This window comes from Dipodomys merriami, unplaced genomic scaffold (assembly GCF_024711535.1).
Source record: "Dipodomys merriami isolate MVZ:Mamm:240054 unplaced genomic scaffold, mDipMer1.0.p SCAF_6, whole genome shotgun sequence".
In the NCBI taxonomy this organism is placed as follows: Eukaryota; Metazoa; Chordata; class Mammalia; order Rodentia; family Heteromyidae; genus Dipodomys; species Dipodomys merriami.
Genome location: NW_027206179.1, coordinates 5,247,531 through 5,273,407, shown reverse-complemented (window position 1 = coordinate 5,273,407; position 25,877 = coordinate 5,247,531). Strand labels below are relative to the sequence as shown.

The window sequence follows — 25,877 nt, the reverse complement described above, 5'->3', positions numbered from 1 at the left end:
CAGAAGTAGCTATGGACATTTCTACCAACATTTTCAACCCCAAGTCCTTCCTCTTGCCATTTATTTGCTCTCTAGCATTTTTTTTCCAGCCCCTCAATGCTCATGAGACTTCTCCAGACTTCATCTAAGGACTCACACCACCAAGGGACAGCTGCTGCTCACTGCTTTCTTTGGGAGGGGACCAAATTCCAGCCTTTTACCCCTATTGTCGATGCCCCTTGTCAGCAGGAAGTAGCCAGAGAGAACTGTGCCCTATTTCATGATTACTAAAAGGCTGGAATGTAAGGTCCACTGCTGGGTGACTAGCAGACTCCACCCTCCTTGCAGCAAAGTCTTCACCTAGTACCTGCATTACCTAGGCAACTGGGACACCTGGAAGATGTCACATCTGCATCTGCTGAGGTCACATCTGAATTTGATGTGGCTACACCTTTCTCCGCCCATACCCTAGATAAGGCCTAGCCCATGCCCAGATATCCTCTCTCTCTTCTTTTCTAGCTCTTTCTCAGCTCTTTCCTTCTCTTCCCTTTCCCAGCTCTCTTCTCTTTCCTAGCTCTCTTTCCCACCTTTCCCAGATGCTGTCTTTTCTAGCTCTTTTCTAGCTCTTTTCTTTCTCTTTCCCATCTCTCTCTCTTTCCCAGCTCTCCCAGCTCTTTTTCCCAGGCCTTTCCCCACTGCGTGGAGGACTAAGATGGCCTGGTGCCAGCCAGAATGATGAATAAACCTATAAAAATAGAATTAAGCACAGAATAAATAAGAAGAATAAAAAAGATAGTAGCAAACCTCCACTATAAACTGTGATCAGCATCACTTGTGACTACCACTGCTAGGAAAATGTACACTACATCTTTGGTCTTGAAGTAAAAAGTCTGTAATATAAACTATGACAAGAAGAGATAATGGCTGTAGATTTAGATCAGACCTTCTGTATACAAATCAAACCTATGTATTTAAGCTTAAAAAGGATTATTTCTCCTGCTATGACTTTTTTCCCTAAAGCCATGCAGAGAATTTCCATTTGGTATTAACAAGATGATATAACACTTTGGTGCAAAAATGCAGCCTAAGAGCCCTGCACCCGAGGCCAAGATGGAGAAGACCTCCACAGCCACCATGATCTTCCCCTTGGCACTGTGGTAGACAGGCAGGAAGGTGAGCCATACACTGCAGAAAACCAGCATGCTGAAAGTCAAGAATTTGGCTTCATTGAAGGTGTCAGGCAGATTCCTGGCCAGAAAAGCCACAGTGAAGCTAGCCAGGGCCAGGGAACCCAGGTATCCCAGGACACAGTAGAAGGCAGTGAGGGAGCCCTTGTTGCACAGGATGATAATGTGGCCATGTTCAGAGTGTACATCAGTGTCCACAAAGGGGAGGAGAGGTTCCCAGCCAGACTCCACAGAGGGTTACCTGGATGAGCATGCAGATTGGGATGATGAAGTTGGGAGCCCCTGATACCAGCAGCCACCTCATCTTTTTCCCTGGGGAAGTGGCCTTGAAGGCCAGAACCACAGTCACTGTTTTGGCCAACACTGTGGAAACAGCCACAGTGAACACAACCCCAAATGTGATCTGCTGCAGGATGCAGGTGATTGTGTTAGGATGGCCAAGAAAGAGCAAGGAACAGAGGAAACAGAAGATGAGGGAGATGAGCAAGATATAGCTGAGAGCCCGGTTATTGGCCTTAACAAGAGGAGTGTCTTGGTGTTTCATAAACATTCCAAGAACAGCAACGGTGAGCATAGAGAAACAAAAAGCCATGCAGGCCAGAGCCATGCCTATGGGATCTCCAAAAGCCAGGAAACTTGCAGCTCTCTGGAGACACTGAGACCTGTATGTGTTGGCATATTGATGATCTGGACACTTCACACATTGCTCCATATCTGTTGAAACATGTATATTACCATTACTTCTTTTTATGAACCCTGTTTACTTCAAACAATTAATGAAAATTTTCACTTAAGTGAAGTCCTAAGATATGAGCATTTACTATAACAAAAGAGTTTTGTATTTTTTTCAAATTATAACTGCCTTCCATTTTTATCTTCTTCTTTATTCAGGCTTTTTTATTCAAAATTCTTTTTGTCAATGACTATCACACGTATTCATAATGTAAATCCTATTGAAATTTTTATAATTTTTTTCATGCTAGTTAAGACTCCTGCAGTTGTATTAAAATTGGAATTATACAGTTTACATTGCCCCATATGTTTCTGTAAAAAATTAATTTTACCCTGTTGTATATTATCCTTGATTTCATTTTATTATGCTTATCTCACCTGCTCACCTGTGAAGTTGTAGGAACACACTGATCACTCTTGGTCCCTTTATTGTCATGCTCAATTCTTAAGCTAATCCCAGCTTACTAAGACCTTGCCCTGTGCCAAGAAGAGTTCTGGGCACTGAGAAGTTAAGATAAGCAAGATCCAAGTTTTCTGTATGAGTAAAACAAAAGTTTTAAGATTAATACACTCTGTATAAGACTTATGTTTAATTTTATGTTAGATTTTTAGACTGGCCCTAATGATTAGTGATAATAAAGATTCCTGCAGATAACTTTACCTGCAATAGACTGTAAAATCCTTCTAAATATGTAATTCAAAGCATGTGCTATCATATAACGATTAGCAATACGACCACTTCTCTGAATTTAGTTATTATCAGGGAGAAGGAGAATGGGCTCTGCAATCCTAATACAAAGTTTTTGAATTGACTTGTTTGGATTGAGATTAACTAGACAGAGATAAAGGATTTCTTTATAAGTAAGGAACTCACCTGTCCCATTAGCAATCTCATTTTCTAAGCAAGCTGTACAATCAAAGCAACAGGCAGCCTTTCCTTCTTGAGGAGATTTCCTGAATCCAGGAGCACAACTCTCACTGCAGACAGAGTGAGGAGTCTGAGGAAAGGCAGGGATATGTCAGTAACTGTTCAGATTCATACCAAACATTACAACAATCCATGGTTTTACAATGGAATGTTTAAGCATAGTGTTTTAAGTAGGCAAGTCAGTCGATTTATTGAATTCTGTTGCAGATTACATATTCCATGATTCCCAAAGGCTATGTGCTACAAACTTGATTTTTAGCCTGTTGAATTATTAATAGGTATGGGATTATTAAAAGGTGGAAAATAGTGGTGAGAAAGCAATTTCTAGGGCACAGCCTTATGGGATTTCCTTGAAATCGTGTCATTATATGTTATCTCCTACTCATCTGTTATGTGGAGAATAACAAAGAAGAAACCACATTATAGAGTTACATGAACCACAGGGTCATCTTGTTTCTTTTTGTTTTCCAGTGTCCATGAAGTGAGAATCTTCTCACAGATGCCTTCAATGATTCCTCCAACCAAAGATTTTTCTTTTATTGTGAGATTACCATACAGAGGAGTTACAATTACATGGGCAAGATAACTAGTACATTTCTTATCAAGCATTGTTGTCTCCTCTTTGTTTCCCCTTCCCAGCCCTTCTCATTGCACCCCCACCCGAACCCCATCCACACCAAAGTTGTAAAGTTCGTTTTTCGACATAATGACTTGTACATATCATTGTTGCAGTGGGTCCACCTGTATCCCTAGTTAAATGATTTGGTTTTTCCCTTCCCCACCACAAATTATACCAACATCAAATACAGTGAAAGCATGGGTTATATCGTGGGTGAGGGGCACACAAAGCAACATAGAAATCATCCTGTAAATATGTTAGAAACAATTGCATGAACGGAAAAAAAAAACATTTGAATACTTATCTTCGGGTTCATTTCCCCTAACATCAACTTATGTGACCTTTTCTGGTTGACTCAGACATATACTAGTTATTGCAAATAAGGGAAACCATGGGTCCTATGTTTCTTTGGGCCTGGCTTACATCACTTAATATAATTTTTTCCAAGTCTTTCCATTTCCAAACAAATGGGACAATGTCATTCTTTCTGAGGAAGGCATAGAATTCCATTGTGTATATTTACCATTTTCTTGATCCATTCATGTACTGAGGGGCATCTGGGTTTAACCAAAGATTTTTTAAGTAGCAGTTCAATTATCCACGGAGTGAATCTCCACAGAAGGGAGGAAAAGAAATCTTTCAACCACGTGAATTAATTCTTCAGGTACTTTATCACAGTGTTATATACCACTGAGATAAAATGACATCTTATGTCAATATTCAAAATCAGCATGTAGAAACAGTGATAACTCTTTTGGTTCTTATCCTGGGCTTGAGTCAAGGCTTGGGCACTGGACTTAAACTAGATTTGCTCAAGAATAGCACTCTTGTACCTTAATCACAGCTCTACCTCCAGACTTTTGGAAGTTATTTGGCGATAAAAGTCTCACAGAATCTCCTGTGTAAGCTGATTCTAAACTGTGATATTCCAATCTCAGCTCTATTAGTTGCTAGGATTATAGGAGAAATTAGCTGGTACTCAGCCAGGTACAAATTTAAATGGTGATTCTTGCTGATTTGTGTGTGCTTAAAATGATTAGAATTAGATCCAACTCACTTCTGTAGTTCCAATGGCCCACTCTACCATATCTTCAGATACAGACAGTTGATTGCCATGTGGAGCATATGTAGAAAATTTCCCTATTCTCACTGCAAGTGCCAGACCTTCTGGAAAATTCCAAATATTTAGAATGTCATAATCTGGCTCCAGTTTCCTTTTCTCATCCCAAATCACTTGATCTCCAGTAGGATTGTAAAAGTGGACATTCTTCAGAAAAGTGTGCAGCTAAAAGAGAGACATCACATTATCATGAAGTAAATCCAGAGATAAGACAGAAAACCAGAAGTAAGAAACACAACTGATTGAATTTAATCTCTGATTCTGAATTCAAAAAGAATAGAGACACTTAATCAAGTATCTCAGAAGAAAGTCTATGATGGAATAAAAATAATCACTCTGAAAAATAATCTTTCCTGATCACTCAGAAAAGGAGTACAAAGACTTTTTCCAGAGAAATTATTTTACTCCATCTTGCCACAACCACTATTTTATGAATGTCTATCGTTTGAGCTTGCTAAATTTTCAATGCCAAGAATTGAATGAAACTTGGTCACATGAAAAAATCAGATAATTCTGTTCTGTAGGTCATCCTTTGATCTGACTGAATAAACTCTTGGGGAAAAGCTCAATTTTTGATCTTCAAAAGAATAGTTATGAAGATGTTGTGGTTATTAGTAACCAAAGGAATGCATAAGCAATTTTCTGGTGCTTTATGGATATAATCCAAGCTACTCAAGTGGATCAGATCATGCTTGGAAGTCAGCCTGGAGAGAAAATTAGTAAGAACCATGTCTCAAATGAACATTTCAGAAAAAGAAGAAAAAAAAGTTGTGATCATGTGGTTGAGCACTAGCCTTGATCACAAAGATACTCAGGGACATAGCCCAGACACTGTATTCAAGTCCCTGCACTGGCCAAAATTAAATTGTAGAAATATGATATATTTTATACTTGGTATTGGCCTGTTGTTTCTTGACAGTATATCCACACATTTCTACAGTAACTCAAAAACATTGAAACATAAAGAGTCATGTAAGGTTTTAAAAAGCACCTGAATTATTTATTTTTTTAAATGTGAATTAACATTTGTTCAATTTTGAGCTTACATTAGTTTTTAATAATAGAAGGAAAAGCTTAAGAGTTGAAACAATTACTTCAAATACTGAAATATTCATTAATTTCAACAACCAAGTTATGTGTGACATATGAATACAAACATATATATTTGTGTATATAAACACAAATCATATAGACATATATAGATAGAAACACCCATGCAAACATATGGGAATATTTAATTTCATGCAGTAAAAAACCCCTCTAACAAGTGCCTTTGCTCACAGTGTTTGTACTCCGACATAGTAGAAATTACCTGTTCAGGGGAAGGCACTGTTTCTTTCCTATTTCCCATTGTTTGAACTTCTGTTTGATGAAGAAGCATCTCATGGAGAGCCTGGGCAACAGTATACACAGCGTTGTATATATTGTAACTATCCACAGACATAGTCATGTCAAAAATGCATGCAGGCAACAAATCCAAAGAGGTATCATGAGCACAGTTGTCCCATGTTACACAGTCAGACTCAGCATCTGAGCAATTAAAAGAGAGAAACCACAGCCTTGCAAGAAAAATGTCTTCTGGGTATTTGGAAGGTTTAACTGCCTTGACAAAATCTGTGAATCCAAAAACTTGTACATGATGGTGCGTAAAAATCAGAGGTACATGCAAGGAGCCTAGCATGAAATATCTTCGATTCATGGTGAAATCCCACTGTGAGTTCGTGATACAAACTTTGCCATGTATAAACATTCGTTCAATCAATAACATGAAAGCCATCTGTGAATCATTATCACCATGTATGATGAGGACACTTGCTGAAGATAGATTTTTCTGGTTATAGACTGCCATGAGTTTGTATATATGTGATGCGTCTTGGGTTGAGATCATTAGCTCATAGGCTACACAAATTTTGTTCTTGGCCATCTCTTCTTTCAATTCAGCAAGAACCCATGAAGCATTCTCATCTTGTGAGGTCAACAGTCCCACCCAGCTCCAGCTGAAGTGAAGCAGTAAGGAGACCATTGCAGTGGCTATTGATACTTCCTTTGAGGACATCTGATAGAGAGTGGGAAACTTGTTATAGTCACTCAGGGTATGATCAAAAGCCCCAAAAGGTAAGCTATGGGGAAAGAAAATTGGACACTCCATGAATGAGAAGATTTCCATGCATCACAATCTCAGTCTTGCATTCTGGTTAGAAACAGTTGAAGTAGGTAGAAAGTAGGTTTTGTTTTAGTTTTTGAAAAAATAGTTCAATTGTTTTTGAAAAGTTGCACAATATATCAATAGTCCTATAATTGTCTCTGGATACTTGTCACTATTTCCATCAACTCTTCCCATCTATATCAACCTTACCCAATCCTAATTCCATTTTCATGTATGCCCATTGTATATCATGTTGTTTTTCATCACCCATCCATTCCATATTCCTTCACATTTTTCCCTTAATGCCTACTCCACTCAGACATGCTTTACCTTTTTGGTGTTCATTTTTTGCAGTCAGTAGATCAGAAAAGTTACACCATGGATTTCCACCACTCTGTATACCATACTATAATCAGATTGATCATGTATATATATGAGCAGCTATCTGAGTTTTCCATAGTTATTTCACATGACATGTTCATATTTTAGATCTAAATTTCATGTATGAGATTACGCATGTACTCTTTCTCATTCTGAGCCTGATTTACTTCATTCAACATAGTGTCTTTCATGTGTTTGTGTGTATGTGTGTGTATGTGTGAGTGTGTGTGTGTGTGTGTGTGTGTGTGTGTGTGTGTACATATGAATGCCAGTACAGAGGCACAAATTCATTGCTTGTTGTACTTCCTTGGCAATTTCCCTAAAGATTGGTGCTGTACCAATGGGCTCACATATTGACTTTGTGCCCTTTGCAGGTTAATTGGAGATACAGGTTTCCTGATTAGCTAGGATTACTGCTGTGAGCCATCAGTACCCTGACAAGTAGGTACACTGAAAAGTCCTTTGTATTTCTTTATTTCTTAAAGAAGATTATTAATAAGGCTTGAAACAATAAATTATCCATCTGTCTTCTCATGTCCGCTCTTTTTCCAAACAGTGAAAATATATATTTCCAACAGTGTTTGAGTAATTATCTTTGATACAACAAAATTTGATTTGTTCAGGAATCCAGTCTTTTCTCATTCTCTTCTAACACCTGAAATGGCACAATATTAATCATTTTTTTATCCATCCACATCTCTCACCCTCACCTGTGGAAATTTGTAGAGTCTCAGTAATGTCCCAATCTGGTAAGATGTTGTTCCTGATGGTCCTGTAAGTACTGCTACAGACCTGCTGTCTCTCATACAGGAATAGTTTGGAATCTTGTACTTCCCAAAGAGACAAATGAAGGGATTCTTAAACATTGGCCAAGTTCCAAATTCATCATTGTAGATATCAAATCCAAGGGTCAAGTTATGTAAAAGATCAGGATTAATGTTGATCTCCTCAATAGCAAAAGCCAAGGCCAAAACACACTGATAGTTCTTGAACGTAATCCTGCATAATGAGCAAAGAAATTGCAGCCGAGTTTTTCAAACCTTAAGAGTTTGATACATTAAATGCTTGATTCTTTGTCAAGACACATATTAAAATATTACGTCAATTATAATGGACTGTGAATGTCATGACTTATGCCTGTATAAAGATCTAGGCAAGGATACGAAGAGCAATTGTCATGAATGAGAGTCCTTTAAGTCGAGAGAGAGGTTGATTTTCCCTAGCACCACATGTACCACAGCAAAAGCCTTTTGTCTTCCATTTGGTTTTCATGACACAGAAAATATTGTGTTGACTCTATATTAGGGCAACTATCTACACCAGAGTCGAAAATAATTCTTGTGTTTTCAGTCTCCCAGTTTATATTATGTGTTCATATGGCATATTAAGCTAACAAAGGAATGTTTAATTTAAGTGCAATATTTAGAAGCTAAGTATTATTTATAAATTATTCTATAGTAAGCTCAGATCAAAGACCAACATATTGAATGGCTCTTTCTGATAATAATCAGAAAAAAAGTGCTGCACTATTAGGGGCAGGGATTTTATTTTTATGTATGTAACAAAATGAAAGGGATGCATCCAATTTCAAGGAACTCATTTTGGACACAGGAACCCGTGATATGGTGGTTGAGGAGAGAATGTAGGTCAGCTTTGCATAGAAATCCCAGTTTCAAGGCCTCCATGATAAAATGCATTGATCACTACTTTTTACAATATTTTAAGATTGAGATACTGAAAAGTAATCAATAGAGCAAAAGAAAGAGTGCTTTTCTTTCTTTCTCTGTGTTATGTCTGTGTACACCAAGGTATGTGTGAGGGTGTGTATTTGTGTGTGTTTACATGCAAGTTCATGAGTGGGAATATTCTAAATAAACTAATATAATGAAATCAACTGGTATTGTTACAAAGAAACACTAAACTTATTCAATCTGTACCGTAGGTTTATGTAAAGTGATCACAGTTAAAAAATGTCATATTCTGAAATGTTCTAAACAGAAGGAATTAGTGAGTGTCAGGAAAATTTAATTGAATATTCACATATGGATAAATAAAATGTAGGAAAGAAGATGTTTGAAAAAGGTTTGTCAAAAGTTGGTGAGACTATTTTCAAAAACGCAAAGGTTGAGAGGCATTCAAAGTAAAAGTCATAAAGTTGAAAAATAATCAGTTTTACCATGACATCTGCAGCAAGCTGTCTTAGTATGAAGTTCTCACAAGTGAAACCCATATACAGGGATGATGCTGAAAAGTAAAACAGAAATGGACCTATATCTTATAGGTGTGCACACATTTCTATAACAGCTGACTCCTCAGTAGAGTCCCTGTAAGCCAAAAGAACATGGAAGAGATCCTTACAGTACAGAAGATAAGAAATCTATATTATATATGTTGAAAAGTGAACTTTACAATTTAAGCGGGTAGGGAAATAGGGAGGAGGGGAGAGTGTAGTTGTGGAGTTGGAAGGAAAGGGATAGTAGGGGAAAAACGAAGGAGAAGGTTACAATGTTTGATAGAAAATATACTCATTACCTTGCTCATGTAACTGTAACCCCTCTGTACAGATTTAAAAAATCTAAATTATCCAACAAGAGTACTGCACCTAGCAAAGCTATCCTGTAGAAATGGAGGAAGGATCAAGATGTACCCAGAGAAGCACAGTTAAAAGTTTTTCCATTAAACCCTTCCTACATGAATTAATAAAGTAAGTTTTTCAGAACACAAAACAGATACATTAATGAAAAAGAAATATATACAAGAATGTATATCCTGTTTCCTGTACACATAATGAAACTTGAGTACAACAGCATATGAATTACAGAAAATACTCAAACTCATGGAAACTGAGCAATTCATTGATGAGTCTTCAGGAGTTCTTTGAAGAGAAAGATAAGAAAGGAAATTTAATTGTTTTGGGACTCAACTCCATTGGCCCACAAGAAAGGCAGATTCCATGCATTCCCTTCACCTCAAGAGATCCACACCAATCAAACTTTAAATAGAGACTCATTTAAATACAGAAGAAATCTCATGGCAGAAACAGGAGCAGAACACACAACACAGCATTCAGACCCCTGTTGAGTGGCTGCCCCTAGGAGCACTGCTTCCCCAGGCAGCCCAAGGAGACCCAAAAGGACATGCCTGAAATGCCACCAGTCAAAGCTTAATTAGAGAGCACTGTGACACTGACAAAAATAACACCACAAAGCACCAACCTTAGAAACACAAGGAAGGAATAAGGGCAGATATGTGAATCAGCTTGGGGACGCCTATGGAGATCCTGCTGCTGCTCCTATACAAGAAAATGGCAGAGAGACACCACAGGAAGGTAGGGGGAAACAAGAAGAGAACATTGAGACTCCCACATCCAGACACAGAAGCCCCTCCAGAAGACTGCTGCTGGCCAGCTCAAAACTGGCTCTGGAATCTCTGAGTACCTCATAGGGGGGACTCCTTCCTTGGAGGACCAGTTCCAGGTGGTGATGTAAGCAGCCAATAACAATTGAGGCAATTGAAATGGATATAAAGGCCTCTCTTTCATGAAAAGCCCAGGACCAGATGGCTTCACAGCAGGAATTTTAAGGTCTTCAAATAGGAACTAATTTGCATACTCCTCAAAATCTTCAAGAAAATAGAACCCGGAAAGATCACTGCCAAAATCATTCTGTGAAGCCAACATAATGCTCCACCCCAAAACAGAGAGGAGCTCAACAATTAAAGAGGACTACAGACCAATTTCTTTGATGGATGTTGATGCAAAATTGCTTAACAGATTTCTACACAACAGAATTTAAAAAGTAACCAAAAAATCATAAGATGTTCAAATGGGATTAATTCCAGGATTGCAATCCTTTTATGATAAACGTTTTAGAGAAGCTATGAATATATGGAGGGCTCTTCAATATAATAAAGGCTATCTATGACAAACCTAGAGTAAACATTATACTTAATGGGAGAAATTTAAAAACATTCCCTCTAAAATCAGAACAACACAAGGATGCCTACAATCTCTATGCTTCTTTTTTTCCCTGAAATTCTTTTAGATCTTCCTGCTTTTGCCATGTATGTGCTGAGATTACAGGCATTAGTAACCACCTCTGGGTCTTCTTTGTTGTTTTAGTATTGTCTGTCTTTCTATCTATCTATGTCCTATCCATCCATACTTTTAGTTAATACATAACAATCTCATTGTTGGAATTTATTGAAGGACCACAAAACAGACTACACTTAAGACCCAAAAATTATCGTGATAATTGTGGAATTGTTTAACCATGAAATGGAATCAACCTAGATGTCCCTCAATGGATGATGGAACAAGAAAACATAGTATATATTCACAATGGAATTATACTTATCTATCAGAAAGAAGGATATTCTAACTTTTGTAAGGAAATGGAAAACCAAAAACGATGGAAAAATTATTTTAAGGAAAGTAAGACATGTGTGCTGCATTTTCCTTATTTTGTGGTGATTAGAATGTCCCTGTAAAACTATAAATAAAAAGAGAATGAATAAAATGAATGAATAAATAAATATTATACATATGTATGCACAGACCCTGGGACATGGAATTTATATAGGACCACAGACATTAACGTACAGATGTAAAAGGACGATATGCCTAGGAGTGGTGGAAAAGAGCCCAATGGATATGGAAAGATTACTATATAAATCAATATTCTATGAAATGAAGTAAAGGAAAACAAAAGCTATTTTTTCATTTGTAATTTTTGCAGTTTTTCTATTTTTAATTTTTGTTGGTTTATTAGTTTGTATTTTGGGGGGTAAGGAGGAGCACATAAAGTTGGAACAAGGATGAACAAACACAACAGTGATATGCAGTAGACACTAGGTGGAAAATGAACTGGATATGTTGTAGGTAGAGATGGGCAGGAAAGAGAGAGTGTGATGAAAGAACAGACCTAAGTCAAAAAGAATTGTACTCTTTACTCATGTACCTGTAACCTCTCTGAATATCAAGTCTACAATAACAATAACATATGATAAGTAAGTTAAAAATCCATAAATAAAATAAGCAGGCCCTTCACAAGCAATGGAGTTGCATTGGCAATGATACACCTCCTTCTCCGGAAAAGCCCAGCACCTGATGGCTTTATAGCCAATTCTAAAAGAACGTTAAAGGAGAATTTTCACCTGTACTCCTCAAACACTTCAAAGAACTAGGAAGGGAGGGGACACTACCCATTCTATGAACCTAGCATTACACTCAACTCCAAACAAGAGAATGCTACACTGAGAAAAGACAACTCTGTATCTTTCTCTTCAATGAACATCAATGCATTACCTCTCAACAAAATACTCGCAAATAGAATCCAACAACTGAGGAAGGGGAAACAAAGGAAGAAGCAACAATGGTTGATAAGCAATGTACTCATTACTTTGTCCATGTAATTGTAACCAGTCTGTATGGTATTCTCACAATAAAAAAAGAATCCAACAACTGATGCAGAAATTCATACATTATGATTCAAGGGGATTCATAACAGGGATGCTAATCTGTTTTAACAAATGCAAATCAATTAACATATTATAGCACATCAGTAGAAACAAGGGGAAATCCTTATGATTAACTCAATTGAAGCTGAAAAAACCACACCCCTGTATGATAAAAGGTCTGGGGATGCTAGGAATCTTTGAAACATTCCTCAATGTAAGAAAGACTGTATATGAACAATATACAGCCAGTTTTATGCTTAATGGTGAACAACTAAAGATAATTCCCCTACATTCAGGAACAAAACAAACATGTCCACTCTCTTCATTCTTCTTCAACATGGGATTGGATTTCCTAGCAAGAGCATTAAGCAGGGGGAAAGTATTTAGGTGAAGCAAACAGGGAAGAAAGAGTAAAACAATCCCTTTTTCCAGAAGACATGATCATATACTTAAGTGCACCTAAAATCTCCTCTTCTGTAGCTAGTAACATTGATCCTGAGCTTTGACAAAATTGCCAGTTACAAAATGGACTCACAAAATAAGTGCCTGCCTTTATGCCATTGAGAAATCAAGTCTGAAATTACAATAGCATCCCATTTGCAATTGTCTCAAAAATAATAAAATACCTGGGAATGAACCAATAGGGAAAAGACCACTATAGTGAAAACGTTAACAATTTGGAAAGGGAAAACATAGAAGAATTAAGAAGATGGAAAGATATTCTGGGCTACTGGGCTAGAAGAATTAGCATTGTGAAAATGGAAAAACTGCCCAAAGTAATTTACAAATTCAATGCAATATCCTAAAAATCCCAACAAAATTATGCAGAGAAAGAAAAAGCAATCCAAACTCTGATAGAGAATTATTAAAGAGTGTGAAAAGCAAAGCAATTCTTAGTGGTCAGAACAGGTCAGGACAAATAACAATACTGATGCTTAAGCATTATTAGAGAGGCATAGTAATGAAAACAGCACGGTACTTGCAAAAAGATAAACCAGAGGCCCAATGAACAGAAGACAATGAAATGAACACATAGAACTATAGCCATCTAATATTTGATAAAGGGAAACAAGAATATAAGCTGAAATAAAAAACGCTTGCAAAACAGGACATCCATTTGCAGAAAATTTAAACTAGATATCTATACATTACCTTGCACCAATATCAATTTAAAATGGATCAAAGATCGCAATGGAAAGCCAGAAAACATGAAACTGTTACAGGCAAGTGTAGGGTAAGAGGAGGGCTCCTCAGAACAGATTAAAAACTTTCTAAGTAAAAGTCCTAAATCAGAACAAATAAAAAGTAATTTTAAAATGGGTCGACACCTAACAATATTTTCTGCACTACAAATCACATAGGTATCAAGCTAAATAGAAAGACCATAGAACAGATTTTTACCAGGTATCCATCAGAGAAAGGATCCATATCCAAAATACATCTGGAGCTTAAAATGTTGATTACTCCAAGATTCATCATCTCAACTAATAAGTGAGCTAATGGATCAACAGAAATATCTCAGAAGAAGAGATAAGAATGACCAATAGACACTCAAAAAATATTCATCATCTCTTACCATAAAGGAAACTCAAGTTAAGACCAAACTGGGATTGCACCTCACCCCATTTAGAATGGCCATTATCAAGGAAACAATAAGAAATTCTGGCAACAAAATGGACAAAAGGAACTCTATTTTATTGATTGTGAAACTGATAGATCCCCAGATATACACCCATCTTTGATTATTAGACCTTATCCTTCATTGTGTGCAGAGTTAATTCAGATATATATTACTCAATTCAAAATCTCTCAGACTTAACTCCTGCCATTGTAGTATTATTTCTTTTTATTTATATAATTTTTAAGTCTTAATTAAAAAAATAATATTTCCTTTTTCTTTTTTTTCTGAATCTTCCCGCTCTATTCCTTCTATCTTTTTCCTCTCTCTGAATTTAGGTCTTAGGTATCTTTCCTCTCTCCTTATCCTTTCCCACATTCCTCTATTATATTTTTCTGGTCACACTTCTCTCTAAATCTATTAATTACTGGTCTGTTGACTCCTTCTTTGGTTTTCTTAGTCCATTATTCCCTCTTTGTTGATGAACTAGATGATATCTGTTTAACTAGATTGCATCTGTACTCTTTTTGACTGCATCAAACAATCTGTACAAGTACAGGGTTCTGGTTGATGCATGCTTTAAAATAGTGTTCTAGCATAGAACTAATTCTGCTTTCACACCCAAATGGCCAGTACAAACCGGAAAAACACAATAAAAATGGCAAGTCTGTGTATCTCAACTCCCAATCATAATAATCAGGCAACAGAGTAATTAATGAATAATCCAGAGGAGAGTTACCCAAATGATCTACAAACATTTATTGGTAAACATGTTTAATGAAAAGATTGAAAGCAGGCAAAAGGTTCTGTGTGAGCATGATAGGAAAATGCATGAGTGGGATGAGGTTAACCAAAGATTAATACAGGAATTTTCCAACTTGAGGTGGCTAATCAAAGATTAATATAGGAATTGCACAAACAGATTGATAAGAAACAAAGATTAATAGAGGCATTCATGGAATCCATAAACAGAAAGTTGAAGGAATCCATGAAGGCCAAAAAGGCAATGTTCAATGAAGCCCTACAGAAGAAAAGGGAGTCCATATAAACAAACTCAGTAATGACAATGGACACATCACTACAATAACACCCAAGATTCAGAACTTTGTAAGGGAATACTTTTCAAACCCTTATGCTAATGAATTTGAGAATCTGGAAGAGACAAATTTCCGGCAAGTATGCACATGCCCAAACTAAACCAAGATGATTTAAATCAATTTAACAGACCCATATCAAGGATCAAAATAAGAACAGCAATAGGAACCTTCCCACCCAAAGAAAGACCAGGAACAGATGGATTTACAGCTCAATTCCACAAGGTTTTCAAAGCAGAACTCACACAAATGCTCCTCCAAATCCTCCAATAAAGAAATTTGTTCTATGAAGGCAGCATAATCCTCATCCCCAAACCAGGCAGGGCCTCACCAATAGAAGAGACCTATGCACCCATTTCTTTAAGGAAGATAGACTGAAAACTTCTCAACAAAATTTTGGCCAATCAGCTTTAATAAGTCAACAAAAAAATCCTACCCCATGATCAAAAAGGATTCATTTATGGGATGCAAATCTGGTTAAATAGACACAAATCAATCAATATAATTCATCACATCAAGAAGAGCAAGGTTAAGAATCACAAATACAATAGATGCAGAAAAAGCCTTCGACAAGATGCATCAAACCTTTATGATGAAACCTCTGGAAAAACTAGGCCTCCATGGAGAATTCCTCAATATTACAAAGGGTGTGTATTACAAACTTACAGCCAGCCTTAAAGGTAATAGCAAAAAGCTAAAGCCATTTACTCTAAACTCAGGAACAAGACAAGGATGTTCACTCTTTCCACTCCTCTTAAATTTAGTATTATTTTGCCAGGATATATCAATTAGGCAAGATGCAAACATAAAGAGGATCCAACCAGAGAAAGATGAAGGAAAACTTGCCCTCTTTGCAGATGACATGATCTTGTATTAAAGAACCCCATGGATTCCACTCCCAAGTGATTTACACTAATCCAAAATGTGACAAAGAGCAGGGTATGAAATTAATTCTCAAAAATCAGTGGCTTTTCTGTATGTCAATAGGGAGTAGAACGTGGCTAAAATCAGTAAAGTAACTCCTTTTGTAATAGCCCCACAAAATAAAAAATACCCAGGAGTAAACTGAAGAAGTGAAGGACCTGTATGATGAAAATGTTAAAATCCTAAAAAGGTAAATTAAAGCTGAATTTAGGAAGTGGGAAACCCTCCCATAATCCTGGATTGGGAGGATTAACATCGTGAAAATGGCAGTATTGTGAAGGCTATCTACAAATCCAGTGCAATACCCATCAATATACCAAGCTCATTCTTCAATGAAATGGAAGAAGCAATCCAAAAGTTCATATGGAACAATAAAGACTGGAATAGCACAAACAATACTTAGCAGAAAGAACAGTGCTGAGGAATATCAATACCAAATTTGAACTGTACTACAAAGTCATAGTAATCAAAACAGTTTTGAACTGGCACAACAACTGACATGAGGATCAATGGAATAGAACTGAAGACCCAGAAATGAACCCACAGACCTAGAGCCAAGTAATCTTCAATAATGGAGCTAAAAAAAAAAGGATGGAAGGAAGACAATTGTTTCATTAAATGGAACTGGCAAAATTAGTTAAAAACTCATAGAAAATTAACGCTAGATTCTTATATATCACCCTGCATTAGAGTCAACTCCCAAGGGATCAAAGACCTGTAAGTAAAAGCAGACACCCTGACAGAATGAATGGAATAAACTCTAGGACTCCTTGGAACATGCTGAAATTTTCTTAATAAAGACCCAGAAACACAACAAATCAAAATATAAGATTGCATGAAACTGCAGAACTTCTGAATGACAAAGGACATAGCAAGCAAGATCAATAGAATACCCATGGATTGGGAGAAGATCTTCACTAGCCATACAACATAAAAGGAGAAGATCTTCACTAGCCATACAACATAACAAGTATACTTCGAACTGATACAGGTTGACTCATTGCAACAATGAGATGTACAAGATGCTATGTCAAAAAACAAACTTTACAATTTAGGCGCAGAGGAGGTGGGTATGTGGTTGTGGAGATCAGAGGGAAGGGATGGTAGGGGAAAAACAAGGGAGGAGACAACAGTGCTTAATAAGAAATGTACTCATTACTTTGGTCATGTGATTGTAACCTCTCTATACAGTATTTTCACAATAAAAAACTTATTAAAAAAACTTAAATCTCCAACAACATATCTGCAAAGAAACAACCACCTTAATAATAAGTGGAGTAAAGACTTAAAGAGAGACTTCTCTGAAGAGAAAATAAGAATGGCCAATAGACATATGAAGAAATGCTCAACTTCTCTAGACTTAAAATAAATGCAAATCAAAACAATATTGAGATTCCATCTCACTCCAGTTTGACTCGCTATCATCAAGAAATCTAATAACAACAGATGCTGGAGGGGATGTGGCCAAAAGAGAACTCTACTGCATTGTTGGTGGGAGTGTAAATATACACATAGAATCCTATGCCTTCACCAAAAAGAATGACACTACCCCATTTGTTAGGAAATGGAAAGAATTGGAAAAAATTATACTAAGTTAAGTTAGCCAGGCCCAAAGAAACATAGGCCACATGGTTTGCCTTATCTGCAATAACTTGTATTTGCCTAGGACATGCAGAGGGGGTCAAAAGCTATTTACATATGACCACATAAGCTGATGCTAAGCAAAATGAACCCCAAGGTAAAGAAACATGAGATTTTGTCTTTGTTGCTGTTTTTTTTTTAATGTACATATAATGTACTGTGTGATTTTTTTTATTATTACAGGTTGTGGGGCTTGAACTCTGGGCTTGGGCACTGTCCCTCAGTTCTCCAGCTCAAGGTCAGTGCTCTACCACTTGAGCCATAGAATTATTTCCAGTTTTCTAGTGGTCTATTGGAGATAAGAGTCTCACTGATTTTTGTGCCAGGGCTGGGTTTGAACCATGATCCTCAGATCTCAGTCTGCTGAGTAGCTAGGATTACAACAATGACCCACCATTACCGAGCCATGTGTGATATTTTTTTGGATGTTCTTCCCCCATGATATAACACTTGTGGTCACTGTATTTGATTTCAGTGCCCTGGATCTTGTATATACATTTTTCTAATTTGGGGAGGGGATGGGAAATAACAAAATGCTGAAACAAGGATACAGGTTGACCTATTGTAACAATGACATATACAAGACAGTAAATTGAAAACAAACTTTACACCTTTGGGGTGGAGCAAAGAGCTGGGGTGGTGGGGAGGGAACTAATGGTAGGGTAAAAGCAAAAGTGTGGTAACAATGCTCGATGGGAAATGTTTTCATTACCTTCCTAATGTAAATGTAACCCATCTGTACAGTATCTTTACAATTATATATATATATATATATATATATATACTAGAAAAGAAATAACCTATCACAAACCAGCTCCCCTTCTGAGCATATATCCATTAGAACATGGACAAGGATACATTAAAGCTGCTATCACAATCATGTTTATTGAACCTTTATTTACCATAGGCAAGATATGGAATCATTCCAGATGCCTCTATATACATTCACCATGGAAACCTCACCGTGGAAACCTTCCCATTAGAATGAATGATGTTGAATCTCTGATAAAGTAATGAAGAGGGCTGGAAAGGTGGCTCAGTGGTACAGTGATTGCCTTGTATGCATGAGACCCTGGGTTTGATTCCTTAGCACCACATAAGCAGAAAAATCTGGTAGTGGCACTTTGGCTCAAATGGTAGAACCTTATCTTTCAGCTGAAGATCTGAGGGACAGTGCCCAGGCCCAGAGTTCAGAACCCACGTTCAACAAAAAAGAGATAGAAATGGAATGACTAGGAGAAGTTGATGTTAAGTGTACTAAGCCAGACTCAAAGAAGCCCAAATTGCATGATTTCCCTCCTTGGTGGGAAGTAGAATGTGCCTATAAATCTAGAAGTAAACCCACTAGATTGTACCCAAGCAATAATAATTGAATTGTCTGAAGTACAATAGAATCTATGAGGAGCGTGATGAGTATAATTCTTTAGCACAATAAAGGCAATGGCCAACAAACTGAGTACTAGGAATACCTGAGGGGTGTGGGAGCCCAATGCAGAGGAATAGAAGCAAGAATGTGGGAAATGAGTAGAACGCAGGCAAGAATGTATTGGATATGCCACAGAATTGGGAAAAAAGGGAAGGATTTAGTATTACAGGTGAAGCATATTGAAGGAATAACATAATTCCAAATGCTTTGTATAAATAAACTGCTTTGTTAAATGGAAAAAATACAAGACAATCTCAAATTAAGTAAAGTGAGGGTTGGGGTTGGGGTGGGAGTGGTGGGTGAACATGTTAAAAGGGGTGATATTGATCGAGACACATTGTATTTGTCAAATGCTCTGTTGACGGACAACTCATTTGAACAAAAATATAAAGAAAATAATCTTTAAAATGTATTAAATTTACTGGTAAGGGTACATGTAGTAATATAATGTATATTATACATTCTATATATTATATAATACATAAAGAGCATATATATATCACTACATATATGAAACTATATACATAAATGTATAAGTATATACAAAAAACACATACAGTGTACATAAATTTTCTGTTAAATCGCAAAAAATATATAATTCAAAAATTAAGAAAAGATGGAAGGGTTTTGGAGGTGTGGGTGAAAATGGTAAATGGGGTGAAATGGTTCAAGAGACACTGTATTCATATACTGCTCTGTTGAATGGCAAGTGTTCATACTACCAAAAGAAAATAAAATTTTAAAAATGTATAAAAAACTGGTGACACTGACTATACAAGTGAGCCAAGAAAGTTCTACCATTGTAAATGTTGTAGACAACTGTTAGACATGATTTTTATGAAGAGGGAAAATTATTAACATATCTAGTAAGTTCCATAGAAAAATGGAAAATTAAATGTTCAATTTTCAAATTATGGGAGGAATACAATGTAGTTGCCATTTACATTTGTATGACCTTAATACCTGAAAATATTTTTCTTTTTATTTTTTGACAAGGTGATGTACAGAGGGAGTACAGTGATATTAGTTAGGTAGTAATTACATTTCTTGTCAAATTTGTAACCACATCTTATCTTAAAATATTAAACAAAAAGTTTCATTAAAAGTTAAAGGAAAAGATTTCATTATAACATGCCTCTACATTCAGTTATGGATTTGAGCAGAGCCCTATATTAATTGTGTGTGTATGTTTTCTTTTCTTTTATCCTCATCATCACAGATTTTTGCCATTATTCCAAAGTAGCTTCTTGTAATCTATTTTAAGCACCAATAAGTACCTCAAAATCTGTAGCAGACAAATGAAAATTTATAATCCAAAAGTCAAAACTCACTACTGTTGAACTTACTTAATAAACATCAAAGACTCTAAAGGAGAGGAAGGAAGGAACAAGTTTCAATAAACCAGGAGAATAAAGTATATAATGGCAATGTTGAGAAGTGATCTGTCAATAATGACTGGGAATGCAAACTCTACAAATACAAATTGGAATGCCTGAATGAATAAAACCCTCAGTCCAAAGGATAGTTTGATTCCAGCAAAGTTAGCTGACCATCAATGGCCTTCAGTGAGAGTAAGAAAGTAAAGTAAGCCAGATCCACAGAAACATAGGTTGTATGATTTCTCTGAGTATAGAAATGTACCTACAAATCTACAAATAAACATACCAAATGGTTAAAAAAAACAGCAGGGGCTAGGAAGTGGGCTCAGTGGTAGAGTGCTTGCCTTGCATGTATGAGTGGAAGAGTGCTAGCCTTGAGGTGAAGGGATGAGGGCCAGCACCCAGGCCCAGATTTCAAGCCCCACAATCAACCAAAAAAAAAACACTAAAAAAAAACATTTTCACATGATAAAATATACAGGTCTCTAGGCATTCCCCACAGTGAGAATAAAGTAGAGTATAGTCAGGAGAGGACACAGAGGGGTAATACCTATGTCCATCTGATCATATAAAATAATATTTGTTAAAAAGAACTTGGGAGAATGGGAACAAGAAGTTTATTTTTTTATTGCTCTTTTGGTGAGCATGGAGTCACAGAAAATGTGGAACAAAGGGTGTTCAAATGCAGCAGTAGTACTCAGTAGACACTATGTTGGAAATAAACTATAGACCTTGTGGGTGAGGAGGGGAGGGAAATATAGAGAGTGAAGTGGTGACATTGTTCACAAAGAAATATTCTCTTCATTTTACTTATATAACTGTAAACTGTCTGTACATCATCTTTATAATAGCAATAAACAGTACATCAACTGAGAAAAAAAGGAGTGGAATAAGGCAGTCCACACAAATGAAAGGGAAAAGAAAGCTGAAATATCCATAACTTATCACATTAAATATACCTTAATCAACGTAATTAAATGTGTCATGTTTGTAATGCAATGATGAAGCAATCAGATCAACAAGATGACATAACAATTGTAAATGAACATAAATATATTATCAACACACTTAATATATATAAGAAGACTTTGAGATAATCCTCAACACATTTCCCTAACATGGAAATAAAATGAATTCTTTTTCAATCAGAAACAAAGCCTTTAATTTAATTAAAAATATTTAATGTAATTAAATGATTAATACATGATTATATGACTTATTTTTTAAGGCAAAGCACTAGAAGTTTACTAATCTTTGGAACAAATAAAAAATTAAAACAGAAATGAGAATCTACACATATAGAAAATGAAATAAAACTGTAAAAACCTTTGCTGAAATGAGAAATAGTGGTTCTGTACTAATGAACCTATGCTTCATCTCAAGGAACTAGAAAAACAAATCCAAAATTAGTAGAAGGAATAAAATAATCAAGTAGAAGAAAAAGAATTAGAGATTAAAGTACCATGACAATAATGAATGAAACAAAAAGAAGCTTCTACAAGAACAGGATTGTAAAACTGAAGTAAAAAATCATGAACCACAGAAGGGGAACTCAACAAAATTTCACAAACGAACACACACACCTCTCATTATTCAGGATGGTAGAAGCAGTATGGCGAAAAGAGCTGTATTGATTGAAGATTCAGGACAGTTTATGTCAAAATTCCTATCATTTCCTTCTCAGAAATAGAACAAGGAAAACTGAATTTTATGAATAAGGAAATCCTCCATTAGCCAGAGCTATTTTAACACAAGAACAACACAAAAGCATCCTCCTGCCTGTTGTTTACTTATACTACACAGCCATAATAGCAGAAAACATTCTGATTAAAACAGACATAGATCAAAGAAATAAAAGACTGAAAAGTATTTGCAAATAATAGATATCTGATTGTTGGAGAAGGTATCATATAATACAAGGCCTAATCATGACACTCTTAGCAAGGGTTGCTATTGAGAGACCGGGCATTCATGTGTGCAACATTAAATCTAGACCATATATTTTTTTCCCTCAACATTGGTTCTTAATAGAGACTTGAACTTTGCAAATAATAGTGTAAATGAGGGGAAATATAAATACAAGTCAATAGCTCATAAAAGAATAGGAATAATTATTCTCTGGATTAGAGTAAATGGAAGAATCAATTGTCTAACTGACAAAGCCATAACTTCCAGACCAAACACAGGAAATGGAAAGTTACTGTGCTTGCATCCAAATGAAACGTTTTAGCACAATGAATGCAATGGTGGTACAGGCAAATGAACAGTTAAACATCATACAAGCAAAAGTATTATAAGTCTAGGACATGCAGAAAAGGTCAAAAGCTATGTACATATGACCATACAAGATGATGTTAAGCAAAATGAACCTTTTTTTTTTCTTTCGTGCTATTATTTTTTAACATACTTATAATGTACTATGTGGTCTTTGTTTCTTTGGTATATTCCTCCCCCATTGTATCACACCCATTTCACTGCATTTCATTCTCATGCCCTACATCTTCGATATACACTTCTCTAATTTCGGGGTGAGGGGAGGGAAAAATGCTTAAATAGGGATATAGGTTGACCCATGGTAACAATGATATGTACAAGATACTATTTTGAAAATGAATTTTACAACTTGTTGGGGGGGAAGGGAAGGAGGAGTTGGGGAAGTGTGGAGGGAAGAGGTGGTAGGGAAAAACAAAGGAAGAGATAACAATGCTCGATATGAAATGTACTCACTACTTTATTCATAAAAATGTAACCCCTCTGTACACTATTTCTACAATAAAGAACATATATTATAAAAAGTCTTCCTAGCTAAACACCTCACAGAGGATGAAGAGCATCATAGAAAACAGTTCTAAAAATTAGATACCAGAAGAGAAAAAATACAATCATGTAAAAGAAAGTCAGAAATTAGAAATAGAAAATCACAACAAACACATGATATTCAACCATGTGGAAAATAAGGACACCTATTGGTTATTCATTATCACAGAGAAAAAATGCAGTTTTGGTAATTGCATATAAAATTTAAGTTTGGCAATTATTCAATAAATTAAAACTCTCTCTATTGGTGGTTTATAGCTGCAATCCTAGGTAAACAAGAAAACAATAGATAAGGATCCTAAGTCAAAGCGAGCTGTCACAGAAAAGTACATGGCACATTTTATCTCTAATCAATCAACAAAAAGCTAGAAATGGAGGTATCCCTCAAGTTGTAGAGTATCATCTTTGATATAAAAATGCACACAAATAAGCCAATCACCACTGGCTTCTTCCTAGCTACCTCAGAAAAGTGAAAATGATTAGTAGAAAGTAGAGATATAGAAGAGACAAAATGTGTGCCACGATATGAAAACAGGTATAAAGAAGAGAGTGAATGTAATCAAAGCATGTGACATGCAGTGTGGAAGTACAACTTGGATGAGATTCTTGGCACAAGCAACATATTTTATCAAAATTGGCCAGCAACAACTAACCTCAGTGCATATAGACATTAGTCAAATCTCTCACCTAGATATGTCTAAGTGCAGTGTTATATTTTTCTTCAAGAAAACCTTAATAAGTATTTCTATCTGTAGTCAATAGCATGAATAAAATTTTCAGACCAGACTTTCCTTTTTATCTGGGGGTAGCATTGAAACATCCATCAGCTGAAACCATGCTACTCAGCATGTCTATATTAGCACCTTGAAAAATACTTGCATACATTTTCAGAATTTAAGAAAATAAAAATCAGCTAAACATGAATAAATAGTGTGGAATATAAAGAATAAGCTAAGCCAGACAGTATTGCCTCATGCCTTCAGCCTTAACTACTCATGAGGCTGAGACCTGAGGATCATGTTTTCAAGACAACTTGCTCAAGGATATCTCTGAGACTGTAATGTCCATTTTACAACAAAAAAGGTGCCAGAATTGGAGGTGTGTCTCAAGGGCTAGAGCACTAGCCTTCAGCAAAAATGTTCAGGTACAGCACCCAGGCTCTGAGTTCCCAGAATCAGCAATAGAGGAATAAAAATGTACGTGTCATAAAAAATAAGGACATGTATCTTCTAAAGCACAGAAGAAAGTAATTCTTATCCTGTTATCTCTGCTCTCAATTGTGGGCAGCTGCCTCCCTCTATGGTTGTCATATTAGCACTTAAAAAGGAATGCCAGTGATAGAGACAATGACATTATCTTTTGCAATGGAAGTCAGATTATTTGCAAGGAGTTCTGTGGAGTCATTTTTCTTTTGTTTTCTCTTTCTTTTACTATAGCCAGTTGTTACTGAGACTGTGTTACAAACAAAACTTCCAGACGATGCATGTGCACAAGTAAAGAACTTATCTGGGGCACATAAAATTCTCCTCCACAGAATGTTTCATAATGCTCAGCTGCCTGATAACACCTCAGTTGTGGAACATATCTGATATGAAACAATGCCACAAGGCTTGACTTGGAACAGTAAGTGCTTGTGTACACTAAGAATGTGTGAGTGCATGCACACCATTCCTACATCACATGCCTGGGCATTGTTCTTGAGCTTTATTGCTCAAGGCTTTCACACTGTCTCTTGAACCACAGCTTCATTTCCAGCTTTTTGGCTGGTTACTTGGAGATAAAAGTCTCACAGATTTGCCTGCCTGAGCTGGTGTCAAACCTCTGTTCTTATAAATGAGCCCAATAATTAGTTAGGTTTATAGGCATGAGCCACCATAAGAAAATTTAACAAGGTTCACAAAATATAGGTGTTACTAAACAAATTTCTCAGGTTACTGGCCTAGAATGTAAGGAAATGTGTAATAAAGAACTCATGCCCGTGACTCAGGTTGATTGAAGTAACATCACTTCATTTTCCACAGTAATAGATGAAATGGAAGAAACATAGCCATGCTGGAGTAAAGTGAAGAACTAACAGACCTGGAAAGGATAAGCTACATTGAAGGGAAAAGAGTTCTCTCCTGCTAGGAGGGAGAAAATCACGGAACAGGAGATGTAAGACAACATAGTGAAACTGAGCTCTTCTAGATGAAATAGTTATGGAAGTCACTGTAGAGAGACAGAGATCATTGATGTGTACACCCAGAGTTCCCTCACTCATCAAACATCCTCAGAATAAAACAGTAAATGGAAATAAAAAACTGAATTACTTACACCTTGTTCTCTTCTTGCCTGGAAGCGTGGATATTACTGTGATCTTTTCCCAAAGTGTAGAGAGGGAAAAACCCAGTGATCATCACATCTCCATCCATGTGTGCTCGGTGCTTCAT

The 25,877-nt window shown here is 36.3% G+C and overlaps 1 protein-coding gene across 1 annotated transcript; it reads right to left on the bottom strand.

Moving 5' to 3' along the window:
- Positions 1–956: 956 nt before the first annotated feature.
- LOC138813699 (vomeronasal type-2 receptor 116-like) lies at positions 957–25,877 on the bottom strand. Its single transcript, XM_070002083.1, is given in 7 exon segments — positions 957–1,370; positions 1,372–1,880; positions 2,773–2,896; positions 4,503–4,730; positions 5,878–6,621; positions 7,803–8,091; positions 25,762–25,877. Coding segments are annotated over 7 exon segments (2,424 nt in total).